Source organism: Eulemur rufifrons, chromosome 2 (genome assembly GCF_041146395.1).
Source record: "Eulemur rufifrons isolate Redbay chromosome 2, OSU_ERuf_1, whole genome shotgun sequence".
In the NCBI taxonomy this organism is placed as follows: Eukaryota; Metazoa; Chordata; class Mammalia; order Primates; family Lemuridae; genus Eulemur; species Eulemur rufifrons.
The window spans coordinates 123,219,626-123,236,790 of record NC_090984.1 but is presented as its reverse complement, the minus strand read 5'-3'; the positions used below and the strand labels follow the sequence as shown (position 1 = coordinate 123,236,790).

The following is a 17,165-nucleotide window of genomic DNA, read 5'->3' as shown; positions in this document are numbered from 1 at the left end:
CTGGTATCAGCTTGGTCCCATCAATATTTTAACTCCACTCCATCATTAGAATTTTCCTGAACATATAGGGACAAAATATTTACTTCTAAACTGTATAAGGGCACTATTATATTAATGTTTAATATGCTACAAAAAGAAGTTTAAAGAGGATAAAATAAATACAAGTTCTAACATTTTTACCCCATAGGGTAGTTGTGAGGATTAAATGAGTTAATAAATATAAACCACTTAGACTGGCCCCCAGATGGCAACTGAGTTCCCTTACTATTATCCATCACTGTAATCCAGCTGATTACAAAGGAAATTTTCATTCTTCAGGGCACAAGTACAGATTTTGGAACAGAAGGATGTTTATACTGGGTAGTGTTGTGTTAGGCTCAGGTGTCTCAGCTTGTCTTAAGACTATCAGAGACCTGTTTGTCAACAGTGTTGGAACACATTAGTTAAACTGTAATCACTAAAGGCTGGGTGCGGTGGCGCACACCTGTAATCCCAGCACGGTGGGAGGCCAGGGTGGGAGGATCACTGGAGACAGGAGTTTGAGGTTGCAGTGAGCTAGGACTGCACCACTGCACTGCAGCCTGGTCAAAAGATCAAGACCCTGTCACAGAAACAAAACAAACAAACAAACAACAACTGTAATGACTTACCATATGGACTACTTCTGGGTAAATAGGCTCTGTGATCACATTCCGATTATGGGTGATATATTCTACCATTTCACTTAAAGCAGCTCTTTTTACTTCCTTCCACTTTAGGTCACTTAGTGGATCGGAAACAAAGTCAAAGAGGACACAACACTGACGTAATTTCTGGATAAAAAGCTTCTCTTGATCAGCAGGAGGAACATCTGAAAAGCAGGAAGCAAAGTATATTGATTGCAAAAATGCTTAATCCAAAGTTACCGTGAAACACTTTTTTAAGCTTTATTCTATTTTTATTTTGAATTAATAGGGATTCAAGAAAAAAGAGATGGGGTTGGGTGAATAGAGGTTAAACATCACTTGAAGAAAATGAAAAGAAAAAAATAGCTGCTTGGATCATATGTTTAGTATGATGAAGTTTCTATGCTTTTTAACTCTTTCAAACCACATTGCAAGTATTGTTCAAAATAAATTCCCTCTAACAAATGCTGAGCACCAACAATCACGTACCAGGCACTGTGCTGGGCAATGGAACAAGAGGCAGACAATGAGGCCCCAGGCTGGGGTTAGAGGCACGGGCACATCTGCACGATGTGATCACCACAGAAGGTAGGTATACAGTCCAAGGTAAAAAAGACCAGAGGGAAGGATCCTTCCTTTTGGCTCTAGACTTACAACAGGGAAAGGGCACAGTGGTCGTCCACTCTGGTCAGCTGACAAGCACTGAGTAACTGGCATTAGTCTGAAGATTGTCAAAACTAACTGTTCCTTGCAAACATTCAAAAAGAGTCACCATGTTAGTGTTCGACAAAGCACATTTTCTTCCGTTCTCGTTCATACTCAACACATATCACATGATGACTAATGATATTAATGATGATAGTAATTTAGAAACAGCAATGATAACAATAACTATTATTAGTGAGTGCTTACCTGGGCCAGGTATCATCCTAAAAATTTATAAATATCAAAAGACTTTTTCCCCCCCATTCAGTCTTTATAATAACAACAGAAATAAAGAAACAGGTTTAGATAATCACAGCAGGGCTGGCAATGATGAGACTGAACTCAAAGCTCTGTATGACTGCCCAGTATTCTGGGAAGTTTGGAAAACCTTTATCTGCCTGTATGAACTTGACAGCTTTCTTGGCTGAAGATGAGACCGGTGGTGATATTAATGAATGGGATTTATTGATAATACCAAAATGTGTTGAAGATTTGTAAAACTCAGTGAGCCAGTATTTCCCAAATGACTGACAAATGGTGTTATAATACCATTCAAGGGCAAAAGAGCCATTCGAAGTGCAAGGTGGACCACTGGATTTTCATGGAATAAAATGTATAGAAAGCTCTCACTAATAGGGTTTCAGAGGCCACATTGCACATTCCTTTAAGAAACTATCCACTTGTAGGTCGGGCGCGGTGGCTCACGCCTGTAATCCTAGCACTCTGGGAGGCCGAGGCTGGTGGATTGCTCGAGGTCAGGAGTTCGAGACCAGCCTGAGCAAGAGCGAGACCCCGTCTCTACTAAAAATAGAAAGACATCATATGGACAACTAAAAATCTATATAGAAAAAATTAGCCGGGCATAGTGGCACATGCCTGTAGTCCCAGCTACTCGGGAGGCTGAGGCAGTAGGATCGCTTAAGCCGAGGAGTCTGAGGTTGCTGTGAGCTAAGCTGACGCCACGGCACTCACTCTAGCCTGGGCAACAAAGTGAGACTCTGTCTCAACAAAAAAAAAAAAAAAAAAAGAAACTATCCACTTGTTAAGTTTTGGTGAAATAGCAAAGCATATGTCCACAACTGTCTGAAAAGACTGTTACAATACTCCTTCCTTTCCCAACCATGTCTTCCTGCACGTCAGCCACAGCAACATACGGCAACAGACCAAGCGCACAGCAGACAAGAGAGTCCAGTGATCGCCCATTAAGCTGGACATTATTACAGAGATCTGTAAAAACATAAAACAATGCCACTTTTTTTGCTAAATTTGTTTTGGAAACATGGCTATTTTCATAAAAATCTGTTATTTCTATTAACATGTAACAGGTTATTATATTGTAATGAATTTAATAAACACATGTTTAAAAATTTTCTGTAGTTTGTTTGAATACAGTCAATATCTATAGCCGTACTCACATCAACAGAGGCTCTCTGGGGTCCTATGTAATTGTTAGGAGTGTCAGGGGTCCCAAGACCTGCTGCCCACGCCAGCCTTACTCCAGGGAGTGGCTGGGTGGCCCCTGGGGTTTCCTTTCATTCCACTCCTGCTGTCTCTGTGCTCCTCTAGTCCTTTCCTAGCCCTACTAATTGTCAACTTCCTGCTTAGGTTTCTTCTACAAGGCCTCTCTTGACTTCCTAGTTAGATAAGATTCATCACTCTGAGCAAGTTGTCTGGCACTTCCCGGGCTGTAAACAATTAGCTATCTGCTTAGTATTTCTTACCCCCCCAACTAGATGCTTTTGGAGGGAACGTACCACATGATTACATCTTTTAGTTCTCTGTGTCCCCTAAGGCCCAACATCAAGCCTTGCAAGTAGCAGGCACACAGACAGACAGCGCTATCTGAATTGACCCATTTCATGGGACACTCTGGTTTCCTGATTTCCTACACTGCATGCAGAGATAAGCAGCACACAAGCAGGGTGATGGGAGTGAGTTTACTGCTTACAGGATACTTAAGAGACCATGAGAGCAAAAATTTGATTCCTAAACACTCTGAGTACCCAGTGACTGTTCAATCATTTGAGGTGAGCAACCCTCGTTACAATGTTCGGGACTCTTAACATTCAAATACCCAGCCTTTTCCAATGGAAAGGTTAATTTTCTGAATTATCTTCTTGCTTGCCTTCAATTCTCATCAATTCTACACCTTTGTTCATACTCTAATTTAGGCTCTTATCTGCAGTCATAGCCTGTATATTTGGAACTGTCTGGCATTCTCACACTCTTGACATTACGGAGAACTAAGAGCCACCCTGACACCCCTAATTCAGGACCTACTCACAGCTTGGCTTCTAAGAAGTGGCCAGTTAAGTCCTTTAAGAACATGTCCTCACTGAATTCTACTAACAGCAGTATCAAGCTGGTACTGTTATACTCATCTGGAGGTGAGGACACAAACACTGAGAGTTCAAACAGCTTGTCTGAGGCCGAGGTGCTATTTAGCGGCAGAGTAGATATAAGAGTAAAATACACCTTGTTTAGGGAACTGAAACTCAAAAGGATGTTGGGATCATTCAGGATGGAGTCGAATAAGTCTCACACACCTGAAAATGCCCCGAAGGCATCATCACTTTTTAAACACAGGACAATGACTGATATTCAGAATAAAGACTACGTTGTCATCAAAACACAAAAACAAATCTATTACAATTCAGAAGGAAGAGCAGAGTAAAACATTGTTTTTCAGAAAATTTTTATCCAAAATGCTTCTAAAAGGCAAGCAAATCTCAACTATCTGGAATTGTATCAATTCTTCCAGGGTTCCAAACAGTTAAGGTGTTACTGTACTATTTTTGTTTATAGTCTATAAATAGGTTTGTGATTATAATCTCATGAGCTCTTTTTTGAAGAATCTCATCTGGGGCCAGGTGCAGTGGCTCATGCCTATAATCCCAGCACTTTGGGAGGCCAAGGCAGGAGGATTGCTTGAGCCCAGGAGTTCAAGACCAGCCTGGGGAACACAGCGAGACCCCATCTCTATAAAAATAATTTTTTAAAAAATTAGCCAGGTATGGTGGCATCTGTCTGTAGTCCCAGCTATTTTGGAGCATGAGGGTGGGAGGATAGATTTAACCCTGGATTTTGAGGTTACAGTGAGCTATGACAGTGCCACTGCACTCCGGCCTGGGTGACTCCGCCTCTTAAAAAAAAAAAAAAAATCTCATTTGGCTATTTTTACAATTTTACCATTTTTTTTTAAACTGCAACAATCAAATTGAATATAAAAGTAAAAAAACCTTGCATCTTTAGGTCCTATCAAATATTTCCATATTTTTTTAATATAATTTAGCCTCTTCCTGGTCGATATATTTAAAAAATCTTATTTTCTGCTGTGTTAATAGGCCTGTACCATTGGAAAATAAAAACAGGTGGAGGTGGTGGAAGAATATGCTTTATACCTTTATGTATTCTGATTTTCAATGGTATAAATATTATCACAAACACTTTTATATTTGTATAATTTCAGCTCCCCCACTATTTTCATTAATTTGTTAGTCAACTTTTAGATAGCTCTCAATTATTTCAAGATAAATTCTTTTTTTTTTTTTTTTGAGATAGAGTCTCCCTCTGTTGCCCAGGCTAGAGTATAGTGGCATCATCATAGCTCACTACAACCTCCAATTCTTGGGCCTGAGTGATCCTCCTGCCTCAGTCTCCTGAGTAGTTGGGAATACAGGCATGTGCCACCATGCCTGGCTAATTTTTCTATTTTCACTCTTGCTCAGGCTGGTCTTGAACTCCTGGCTTCAAGCAATCCTACCACCACGGCTTCCCAGCGTGCTAGGATTACAGGCATGAGCCACTGCACCTGGCCTCAAGATAAATTCTTAATAATACCAGGAGCAAAATGTATGAACATACTCATGCAAAACTTGTAGTGGGAGAGGAGTGGAGGACAGGGCACCTGTAACAGAAAGAAGGTGGAGATAAGAATGTATTATTGTTTTAAAAACTTATTTACTAAAGGGAAGCCTGTTATTAATCAGTGACAAAATCCTTAACAAAGGTTACTTTTAAAGTAGGATGTGGGCCGGGTGCGGTGGCTCACGCCTGTAATCCTAGCACTCTGGGAGGCCGAGGCTGGTGGATCGCTCGAGGTCAGGAGTTCGAGACCAGCCTGAGCAAGAGCGAGACCCCGTCTCTACTAAAAATAGAAAGAAATTATATGGACAACTAAAATATATATAGAAAAAAATTAGCCGGGCATGGTGGCGCATGCCTCTGGTCCCAGCTACTCGGGAGGCTGAGGCAGTAGGATCGCTTAAGCCCAGGAGTTTGAGGTTTCTGTGAGCAAGGCTGACGCCATGGCACTCACTCTAGCCCAGGCAAGACTCTGTCTCAAGAAAACAAACAAACAAACAACAACAACAACAACAACAAAATAAAGTAGGATGGGAGCACCCCATTCCTAGCTTTATACACATCCCTGGTCCCGAGAGTGGGAGAGGGTGGCATTTTTACATTGCATGGCACCAGAGTTACAAAGGAAGTGGACTTGTTCCACTGATCACGATCTTTAGAGTTGACGGTGAACCCCCCGGGGTTACTCAAGATGAGCCACTAGGATGTAGGAAGAAAACAGCAGAGTGTCTACTTATATTTTTCCTCTTCTACAAAGAATAAGATATATTAATATTTAAGATACAAATTTATACACAGTGGAGGTGTGTGCTTGAGACTGTTTTATTGCTGTGCAGGTGCGAACAAGAGTTTGGAGACCACTTCTAGGCAGTGAGGAGCCACTGCAGGCTTTATAAATGAGCCCCAAATGGCTAATGATATCATAACCAATTTCACAGATGTTGCTAGCAATGTGTGCCTCAATTACAGAAGGGACTGAGAGCTGTGACATATACATTTAGCCACCAAACCACAGAATATGATGTGATAAGGCTAAATCACCAAATTGTCACTGTGTGTTGAGAGGCATCATGTGAACTCTGTAGGTAGGAAAATGATTTAAAAAAAAGGCCAGCCCACTTCCACATGGCAAATCTCAATGGTTAAAAGAAATGCTCTAAGATACAATAAAGGACCAACTTTCAGCATGGCAGCTGCAGAAAGACAGCAGAACCAGGACTTTTTGGTATACAGATGACGGCTTCTTCCAAACAAATGTTACCCAATGGAACAATGAGATAGAGCCGAAAAACTGCCAGCCTAGAGAGTGGTAACTCAAAAGATGCCTCCAAAGGTGCAGGCACACGGGGGTGGCAACTACTTCCCAGTCACTCACGGAACATTCGCTAAGCAAAAAGCAGCCCAACTTGCAAACACAGAGGTCACCGGGTGACACAGGCCAAGCACGCTGCTCCCAGGATCTGATGAGGGGCCGTGCAGGTCGTGAGTCCACAGACAAGTGAGATCTTATGCAAAACAGAAACAAACGAGCAAACTCTCCAAAGGTAAGAGCCAGTCCTTAGCTATGGAGCCGTCTTGTCTTTCAAATATTTTTATTCTGAGTACGAAATGAGTGGGAACAAAGTTGAATTCAAGTACTAACAATCTGGAGCAAATTTAGGATCCTTCATTAATATATATACTAAATTCTGCTTGGTTCTATGTCTCATAAGAAGAAACTTAGCAGATGACAAGTTTCTCCCACTAAGAAAACAAAAGCTCGGCAGTATCATTTTGTTTTTTAAAGAGAAAATTCACATGCCATTTTTACACGTGACCATCTCCCCTGCTGCTTCCACTGTTTCCCACGTCGTAGATGTGTGTCCGTGCAGGTAGGTCTCCCTTCTGTCGGCCACCGTGGAGCCTGAGTTCCTAGAGACCTGTAAGCCTTACTACCTAATTAAGATTCCGTCACTGTCTCCTTTTCACGTTTTGTCTATTCACGGCCCTCTGTATATCCCATACAGACTGGGGGAGAACTGAAGTCTCTGTGATATTGAACCTTACAATCCACACTCATGGAATAGTTCTCCAATTACTCAAGTTCTCCTTAAATGTCTCTCAATAAAGTTTTGTAATTTTCTTCTTAATATGTGCTAAATATTTTTCGATTTATTCTTAGGTAATTGCTATGTTTTGACGCTACCGTAAATGGTATCTTGAAGAAGATTTAATTTTTTAACTGCTGTTACAATACAGAAAAAAAGATTTTGGGGTATGATTTTTATATTTAGCTACCTTGCTTAACTCCTATGAATTCTGATAATATATCTGTTAAGCCCTTTGGTTTTTCTTTCATCTGCAAGTCCTGACACCCTTCTCTCTCTGGCCTGACTGCGCTGGCTGGGACCTCCCGAGCAGGGCTGACGGGAGCAGCCCCTTCGCCTCCTCCAATCTCAGGCAGAGCTTTTACAGGTTCCTGCAGAGCTTGACGCTTGCTCTAAGAGTCTGTGAATAACATTTACCCAAGTAAGAAATGGCCCATAGATTCCATGCTCTCCTAATCCATATCCCAAGAGACACTTCTGTGGAATTGGATAAGTGGATTCTGAAACATCTGTGGAATGTAAAGGACCAACACTACCCAAGACACTCTTGGGGAGGAACGAGGTGGGAGGACTTGCTGTTCCAGAAATTAAGACTTCCTGTAAAGCTTAATTAATGAAAACAGCCAAGCTCTGTGTCACCACAGAGAAGAAAGCCCAGAGACAGACTTGTGCATATACGGACACTGGATTTGTGACAGAACTGGACTGCAGAACAGTGAAGAAAGGCCAGCCTTTCAACATGTGGTGCTGGGCACACACTGTATTGTCTATAAAAGGATGAACAAGAATACACAATAAACAATAAAGTCCTGGTGGGTTTCAGACTTAAATCTGAAAGGCAAAACTCTAATACCTTTAAAAAATAATATAGGATAAAGTCTTATGTAAGGAAAGAAATAGAGAAGGACCTTTTTAGACATAAAAAACAGTAATCACTAGGCCGGGCGCAGTGGCTCACGCCTGTAATCAATCCTAGCACTCTGGGAGGCTGAGGCGGGTGGATCGTTTGAGCTCGGGAGTTCGAGACCAGCCTGAGCAAGAGTGAGACCCTGTCTCTACTAAAAATAGAAAGAAATTATAGGGACAGCTAAAAATATATATAGAAAAATTAGCTGGGCATGGTGGCACATGCTTGTAGTCCCAGCTACCTGGGAGGCTGAGGCAGGAGGATTGCTTAAGCCCAGGAGTCTGAGGTTGCTGTGAGCTAGGCTAACACCATGGCACTCCAGCCCGCGCAACAGAGTGAGACTCTGTCTCAAAAAAAAAAAAAAAAAAAAAAAGGAAAGGAAAATTTAGAGTACCAATAGAAAGATAGACAAAAGCCTTAACCAGGTTCATACAAAATATATCCAAATTGCTAATCTCATATGAAAGGATCATCACTCTCATTGGTAACCAGAGAAATGCAAATTAAAACCACAACAAGATACCACTAGACCCCTAAGAGCCTGGCCAACCCTAAACTGCTGCGAGAAGCTGTGCCGTGGCTGGAGTGCACTGGCCCCTTACGGGCCGAGGAGCTGTGCATTGTCAACTGGCATTGAAGACACATGTGCCAGACCTGCACTCCTGGGCTCACCACCTCATGAAACTCATACACACGTGCTCCACAACAGAGGAAAAAGAATGCTTGAAGCAGCACTGTCCTAACAGTCTACACTGCAAACAACCCAAATGTCCATCAGTGGTGGATTAGATAAATACACTGGAGCATATATAATATTCCAAAACTAGGGAGATGAAATGTAGCTACACAATATGAGTAAGACTTAAAAAATACTGTTGCATGAAAGAGGCAAATGAAAGGGATTTAGTCAGTATGACTGCATTCATATACAGTACAGAAATAGGCATCCCTAAAACTAAAAAAGACCTCCAGGCGGCTTTTCCGGGTGCCTGGTCTGGGTGGTGGTTACATGGATATTTGCTTTATAATCATTCATTACACTTTACATTTGATTTGTATGCTTCTGTGGGTGCATTATAATTCAAATAAAAAAGGCTAGATACATGCATATGGCAAAAAAAAAAAAAAGAAAAGAAAAATTAAAAGCACATAGTAGCCGAGTAGAGTGGCTCACACCTGTAATCCTAGCACTCTGGGGGGCTGAGGCAGGAGGATTGCTTGAGCTCAGAAGTTTGAGAACAGCCTGAGCAAGGGCCAGACTCCGTCTCTACTAAAAATAGAAAAATTAGCCGGGAGTTGTGATGCATGCCTGTAGTCCCAGCTACTTGGGAGGCTGAGGCAGGAGGATTGCTTGAGCCCAGGAGTTTGAGGTTGCAGTGAGCTATGATGACACCACTGCACTCCAGCAGGAGAGACAGAGTGAGACTCTGTCTCAAAAAAAAAAAAAAAAAAAAAAAAAAGAGTCTCCGTCCTCCACACCCCCACCCTCCACCTATTCTCCCCACTGGTGACCACTGTTGCCAGCTGGGTAGCTCCCCCAGGGCCACTCCAGGCGTGCAATCTGCGTGTGCAGACGTTGGTTGTTTCCAACCCAGCTTTAGATGGGTCAAGACTGACAACCTCCAAACCAACCTAGGTCTACCTGGGACCAGAAAACACACGCACACGCACATACACAAAATCTCAACATGTTTTCTAACATTCTTCTATGTAGTGTTTCATGTGGAATAATGTAAGGTCTGAATATCTTTTATTGAAAAATTTTTCCAATCAGTATAAAGATGTAAGTGATCTCTAATTTTTTCCTATTTATAGAAAGATTCTCTTTCTCTTAAAGATCAGCAATTATGATGCCAAATGTATAAACTAAAAACTGCCGTATGACTTGTTTCACAGATCTTCAGCATCTGTGGGAGTAATTGGGACATAAGAACTAAGGTCTCAGAGTGGGCCCCAACCTTGAGGACACAGCTTGTGACATCAGGAAGTCAAGGTAAAACGTACCCAACACATATGTGCCAGGTACTGGACTAGGCATTGATGACAGAGATACATTAAAACACAATACTTAATCTAAAAGAAAAATGACCAAAATATGGGAGAAGTGAGACATGCTATAGCAGAGACACCATGGGGACGCAGAGGAGGTGACTGATTGTGTCAGGGGAAGAAGGCTTAGGGAGACAGGAGCTGCACAGTTAAGGAGAGGCTGACGCCCGGGGTGGAGGCACTGAAGGGCCCCCTTCATGGGGAAGAGTCTCTAGAGGTGCTCACTGCTCAAATCAGAGGGCCCTGATGTTAACAGGACAGATTATACAGGGTGCATTCTCCTGGAAAACCAATTTTCCTCAAAAAGACGGCACCTTGAATGAGGATAATACTTGATTACATTTTACATACCCCTAGATTAATCACACTGGATACTTAATTGTAAATTTTTATAGAGGAGGACTTTGTCTTGTTTACTGTTTTATCCTCAGCATCTAAAACTGGCTAGCAAATAGTGGGACCTCAGATATCTGCTGAAAAAAATTTCTGAGGGAAATAAATTCAGGCAATTTAACTGAGAGGTACCATAAATTCAAACATATTTACACCAAAATAATGCCACATGTATCAGAGCGGAACATAATCTACATAAAACCCAGGTCCTCAGAGAAACCCTCTTCTCTCAATAAGCATTTCTCCTCTCTGGAATCCCTGTAGTCAGAGGTACCTTGACAGAAAAATCTGGAAGTACCGAAGATAGATTTGAATCATAGAGGATTTTTAAGCAGATGAGTGATACAGCTTGATCTGGGAATAAGAAAGATCTGTTCTGAAGACGCGCAGATGAACTGAAATTAAGATGCCAGAAGCAGGAAGATCTACTTCAAAAGAGAAAGGCCTGAGCTACAGCCTACGCGCCCAGTCCTCAGTCCTCTCCCGAGGCAATCGCCTACCCAAGCTCTGCTTCCCTGGGCGCCGGCCTGGCAGGCGGCCACCTCTAGCAACAATTATCTCTTACTCTGTGAACCCAAACTTCTACAACTTGAAAGCATGATAAACATAACAATGAAATATTCACTTTTATATATGTGAAGTGACAAGACTAACTTCTATCCTGACCCTCGGCACCTACATAATTTCAAAATTGAATTAACCCTCTTAAATTGTCTTAAGTTGGTTGATGACTCCTGAAGTTTACAATAAATCTTCCTTAATTTCAAAGTGCAAGTATCCTATTTTACCCATTCCAATATGTACATTTTCCATATTAATGTCCTTAAAATCAAATTACATCTTTCACTTTTTCTTTCTTGGTAATTTTTAAGAAGTAGCTTGACCTACAATCAATAGTGTCTTAGATTTGATGAGGTATGTTCATTTAACTTCACTATACATACTGTGTCTCTGCTCAGGTTTCTAAATGGGTATTATTTCTTTCAAATATAGCCAATCTTCGCCCCCCCGCCCCCCGCCCCCTTCATGTTCTGTCTGGACTACTCATATAAAGTTGAAGTAACCACCTGGTCATATGAAGCAGACAAGACTTTGAACGGTGCTGTCCCTATCCTAAGTGGTCACTGGCTTGAGCACGCTGTCTAACTGCAACTATGTTTTGTTTGGTGGTGTTCTATGAGAAATCACCAGTGAGCAGTCTTTCCTGTCACTAGGATATTGAACTGTCCTTCTTCCATTCCCTGTGGGTGGAATTTGGGCAAGATCAAAGTGCTGCCAGCTAAACTAATTTGGATATAAATCTGGTAAAGTGAGGCTGGCCTGTGGTGTCTACATTGATATTCTCGTTTTACACCCAGTTGGAGAGACAACCTGTAGCTTACAATCCACTCACTATGAATGTTCCCTTTACAGATTCCAAATCTGTGGTTTACTCAGCTTTGCTACACATATTTACCAAGTTTATATCCTCCTTCCTGTAGAAAAAGATCTGTTAGCCACAGGGCACAGTCTGGGGTTCCCCCCAAATCTGAGCTGCTACTATCTTAAAACATGTGGGGTCCTCTCTTTGGGCTTTTCTGATTGCTTAGCCTGCCGTTACTTGCATATGAAGAAAGCGGTGATATTCACTCTCCTCCAAACTTGCTACCACTGACCCCCAATCACCACCCCTTCCTCATGGAATTACAGTGTAGTTTAATAAGGCAGATGTTTTCATTTCAAAAAGTAGTGGCTGAAGCCAAGTTCTAGTTCATTCATGTTTTTTGCCTATGAGAACTGGCAGCCTCTGCCAGGGAATGGGTGGGGAAGGGCAGGGTGGGGTCGAGGGCCGCCGGCATGGAGCCAGGTCAGACCGAGATAAGAGGCCAGGAGAGACTGGTTTCCTCAGAAAAGCTATTAAGGTAAGTGGATTTTTCAGAGAAGGTCACATGGAAGAAACTTGACTTCTAGTCTAGATTCTGCCAAATCAGAACACGGTAAAGCATGAAATCGTTTTAAGCCTCAGTTTCCTTAAGCTATAAAATCTCTTGTGGACACACATGTATATTCAGAAACGTGTGCCGACTCCTGGTACAGGCAATACATAATAGGAAATCAATAGATACTAGCTAAATTAGAAGATTTGGCTTTCATAGAGGAAGATTAAGACAGGTCAAACAACTCCTTGGATGAAGATATTAATCCAACACAGCAGTATTTGCTGATACAGGCCATATTCCCTACTCAAGAGGCTAGTTCTAGACAGCCTCCTGGGGAACAAGGCTGGACACTCAGAGTACAGATCAGTAAATGGACACCTTTGGTGGAGCCCATATCACTTCATCATCCATTTACACCAGCATTTTTGGTGAAATATTAAATATTACTGCACCTAGTGGCCAACAGCTCCAGCAACTTAGCAGCTCATTTACCTAAAGAACAAGAGCAGGTACCACCTCAGGAAAAGTAACAGCTGTTATTATATTTGCCAAAGAAGATCCAGAACTTTCAATATCTTTACCAGTGGACAAAACCGTATAGAGTTGTGGAAAAAATACACCTTTTTTTTTTTTTCAGTTTTTGTTTTATGTTCTCTACCTCCCTTCTCTGTGTCTCTGTTATTAATAGGTTATTAAGTATGGAATGTCTGATTTCCTTAAGTGCTAAGTTTGACAGTTATATCTCTGACATTTCACTTTGACACTGCTTCTTTTATGTTTACTGTGACGGTACATCCTCAGTCTTTCAAACACACATTTTGGCTTATGATTATCTTTCAAATTTTTTTTAGAGCAATTTTTGTGAAACCATGAGTAAAGTCAAAAACTTATGTTGTTTTTTAATATGAATTCCATGGTGGAACCAATGAAGTGCAGAGCTTGAAATATCAACAAAATGTTTGGGAAGGATGTAATTAATGAAGGCACAGCATGTTGATGGTTTGAGAAGTTCCATTCTAGTGATTTTTTTTTTTGATACAGAGTCTCACTCTGTTGCCTGGGCCAGAGTGCCGTGATGTCAGCCTAACTCACAGCAACCTCAAATTCCTGGGCTCAAGTGATCCTCCTGCCTCAGCCTCTCAAGTAGCTGGGACTACAGGCTCACGCCACCATGCCTGACTAATTTTTTCTATTTTTAGTAGAGACAGGGTCTCCCTCTTGCTCAGGCTGGTCTCGAACTCCTGACCTCAAGCAAATCCTCCTACCTCAGCCTCCCAGAGTGCTAGGATTACATGCATGCCTGAGCCACTACGCCTACCCCATTCTGGTGATTTTAATCTTGAAAATGAGCCATGTGGGTGACCTGAGACCAAGGTGGACAATGATGAGCTGAAAGCTGTAGTGGAAGCAAATCCATCTCAACCTCCGTGTGAATTAGCAGAAAATCTGACATTATTATCCAACAATATTGGACCAATTGAAACAAATCAGCAAGGTAAAGAAGCTGGATAGATGGGTACCACATGAATTAAACCAGCATCAGAAGAGAAATTGTCTTGAAGCTTACCTTTCTTTGCTGTCACAACATAAAGGTGAACCATTTCTACACAGTATGATGAAAAATGGATTCTTTTTGACAATCACAAGTGTTCAGCACAATGGCTGGATAAAGATGAAGTGCCAAAACAGGCACTTCATCTCATAAAAAAAAAACGCTAATGATATCTGTTTGGTGGTCCAGCGCTGGTATTATCCACTACAGCTTCACGAAATCTGGTCAATCAATTACAGCGGATGTCTACTGCAACCAACTGGATGAAATGATGAGGGTGCTTATGATTAAGCAGCCAAGATTGGTCAACAGAGACAGGTCAATCCTCTTGCAAGACAATGCTCAACCACATGTCGCACAAACAACGCTGCTCAAACTACAGAAGCTGGACTTGGAAACTCTCTGTCATCCACCATATTCACCAGACCTTGCACCAACTGACTACCACTTCTTCCAGGCTTTAGACCACTTCTTGCAAGGAAAAATATTCAACTCTCAACAACCTGTGGAAAATGCCTTTCACGATTTCATCACCACTCACTCTCCAGGTTTCTTCGCTGCTGGCATAATAAGCTAACATTAAGATGGCAAAACTGTGTTGACAGTTTAGCCACATACTTTGATTAATTGTACTGCTTCTTGTTTGAGATATAATAAACTACACTTTTGATTCGAAATCAGATATTTCATATTTAATGACCTAATAGAGTAGGTACGAGTGCTTCTTTTTGGACAGAAGCTCTCTTGCTATGAATCTTGGGCTTCTCCTTCACACATGATGTCCACCCAGCGCTGGCAGCAAGAGGGATCAATAAAGGACATAATCAAACAAGCCTTGAGGACCTGTGTGCCAGGACCTGCAGAGCCTTGGCTGCCACCTGGGGCTCCAGTCTCACAGAGGCAGCCTGGGAACCAGGGCCATGAAGTGGTAACAGAGGCACCATGACACCAGGAACCACCAAGGCAGGACGGTGTACGTATCCACTCTCTGGGAGGTGGGACAGGCAGAAACCAGTGCTGGAGTGCGCTGGCCACTCCTGAGAGCTGTCAGCCTCTCCAAACCCACCACATGCCCACCACTCCACCTGCTAAGATTTGGATTAGTTATCTGGTACTGGTATTAACCTACACTGGGTTCCAGTCTCATCTCACCTGGCTATCAACTCATCACTGCTAAGATGCTAAAAGCATCAGAGCTATCAGTTGGTAATGACTCAGACAGTACTTCCTGTCTCCAAAGGGTCCCTTCAGGGCCCAGCAGAGCTCATGATGGCGGAGAGTGGCCTGTGCCCTACCTGGAGACTTGGACAAGCTTTCCCGGAGGCTTTCTGACGCGTTCCTGTCCCTGACACTGAATTTGGCCTCGTTGCTGTCATTGTGGCTGCTGTTTGGAGAGGACATGAAGAAGAGGGGGGTGCAGCACTCTCCACCTCCATCCCTTCTAGCCTCTGCTGTCTCCCCAGCCCTTAGCTCAGTGTCCAGCAAATGACAGGTGCTCAACAACTGTGTCACGTGAACTAATGATGCTGATATGCCACCACCATCGCAGGTGCTCACAGCCCATGATGTCCACATGGAGCAGCCTGCTTCCTGCTGAGAGGAGCCGACTGGAGCTGTGGGGCATCCCCTGGGGGATGGGTACTCCTCCTAGACAGGGGACCCTCAAGTTGGGTGGCAGGTGCCACCACTGGAATGGGATCCCCAGTGTGGAGGGGTAGGAAAAAAATTCTGAAGCATTAAATATACGGAAAACTAAATCCTACATTTCTTAAGCCTGTTATGTTACTGTCTGAAGTGATAAATTACTAATATAAAGAGAAAGATTAACTGCTTGATATAATAAGATACCCTGAGAAAAACTGGAAGGTTCTTCCTACAGGGACCTGGGCTGAGGTAGGTCTGTCTACCTGGGCCAGGTATGAGCAGGCGCCACAGCGCCAATTCTCCAGGGCGCTGAAGCTTACCTGGGGGAGTGGTGGACATAGATCTGTGACCTGGAGGATAATTCTGGGATAGAAAATAAGCATGCTGCCACGCGGTGCCATGCTCACCCCACGCCAGGTGTGCCCTCAGATGGTAATTAGTGGTGACACACAGCTCCCCAATACAACACTCCCCCACGTCCTTGTCACCAGCAGGTCTAGATAGGTCCACTGATGAGGGCACACAGGTACACTACCACTGGGGGCCAAAAACCGGGTTGCTTCCATTTCTTTAGGAAACTGCGGTGGCAGCTCACCAACCAGGAGAGCAAATCAACACCTGTTGGCACCCCGCCCTGTCATTCCTTGTCAATGCGGGCACAGGTACTAAGAAACTTTGAGTTTAGAACACACGTGCCATTTGCCACTTTACAAAGGCTTCGTGCTCCTTAAATTACACAACTGTAATACAGTTAGTGGGCTAATCAAGAAGTTGGCTAGAAGGTTCATTTTTTTCACTAGAGAAGAATGTTACCTAAATATCCAAAATTTTTATTATTGGTTAAAATGAGAAACATTCTAGTGTTTAGGTAAGTGTTGAAAGACACTTAGCCGATCCTTTTCTATACATTTGATCCCAAATTGCACAGGAAACTGAGATTATGCTTAGAATCATATATACGTACACTTCCATTTAATTCCTGTTTTCTTGATGCAGCAGGGTTTGGCAAGAGGGAAACCTGCTGGTATGAGGGCCTCTGTGAGCAGTCCCTGCATCTGGGAAGAAAAGCCAGACTCCCTAGGAGGAATGGCAAGAGGTGGCACACTGCAGGCAGAGCTGACTTCCAGGGGATGCCAAGCACTGCCAGAAAGCTTGGAGGGGGAGCCGTGATCTCAGTGGTCTCTGAAGGAGTGTGCTCCTCCTTCCAGACGAAGTCTGCCTGGTCTGTAGGGGCCTGCATGATGCCAGCCTCCCACTGTCCACCCACCCTGGGGGCCCAGCTCCCTGAACTGGCCCCACTGCCCCAGCTGGCCTCAAAGGGGTCCGCTCAACAGGCCTCCCAAGAACCACGGGCAATCCTTTGTGTTACTCTCTGCTGCT

The 17,165-nt window shown here is 43.0% G+C and overlaps 1 protein-coding gene across 5 annotated transcripts in view; it reads right to left on the bottom strand.

Annotated features, from left to right (window-relative positions):
• The window catches only part of PPP2R5C (protein phosphatase 2 regulatory subunit B'gamma), a 139,615-nt gene that overhangs the window by 56,105 nt on the left and 66,345 nt on the right, over window positions 1-17,165 (bottom strand). For 4 of the 5 annotated variants that reach the window (XM_069489809.1, XM_069489818.1, XM_069489829.1 and 1 more), the window contains one exon: window positions 651-850. In XM_069489809.1, coding sequence (XP_069345910.1) covers window positions 651-850 — 200 coding nt within the window. Of the gene's footprint in view, window positions 1-650; window positions 851-1,154; window positions 1,209-17,165 lie in introns of those variants that run through there. The other variant, XM_069489847.1, reaches the window with a different exon arrangement.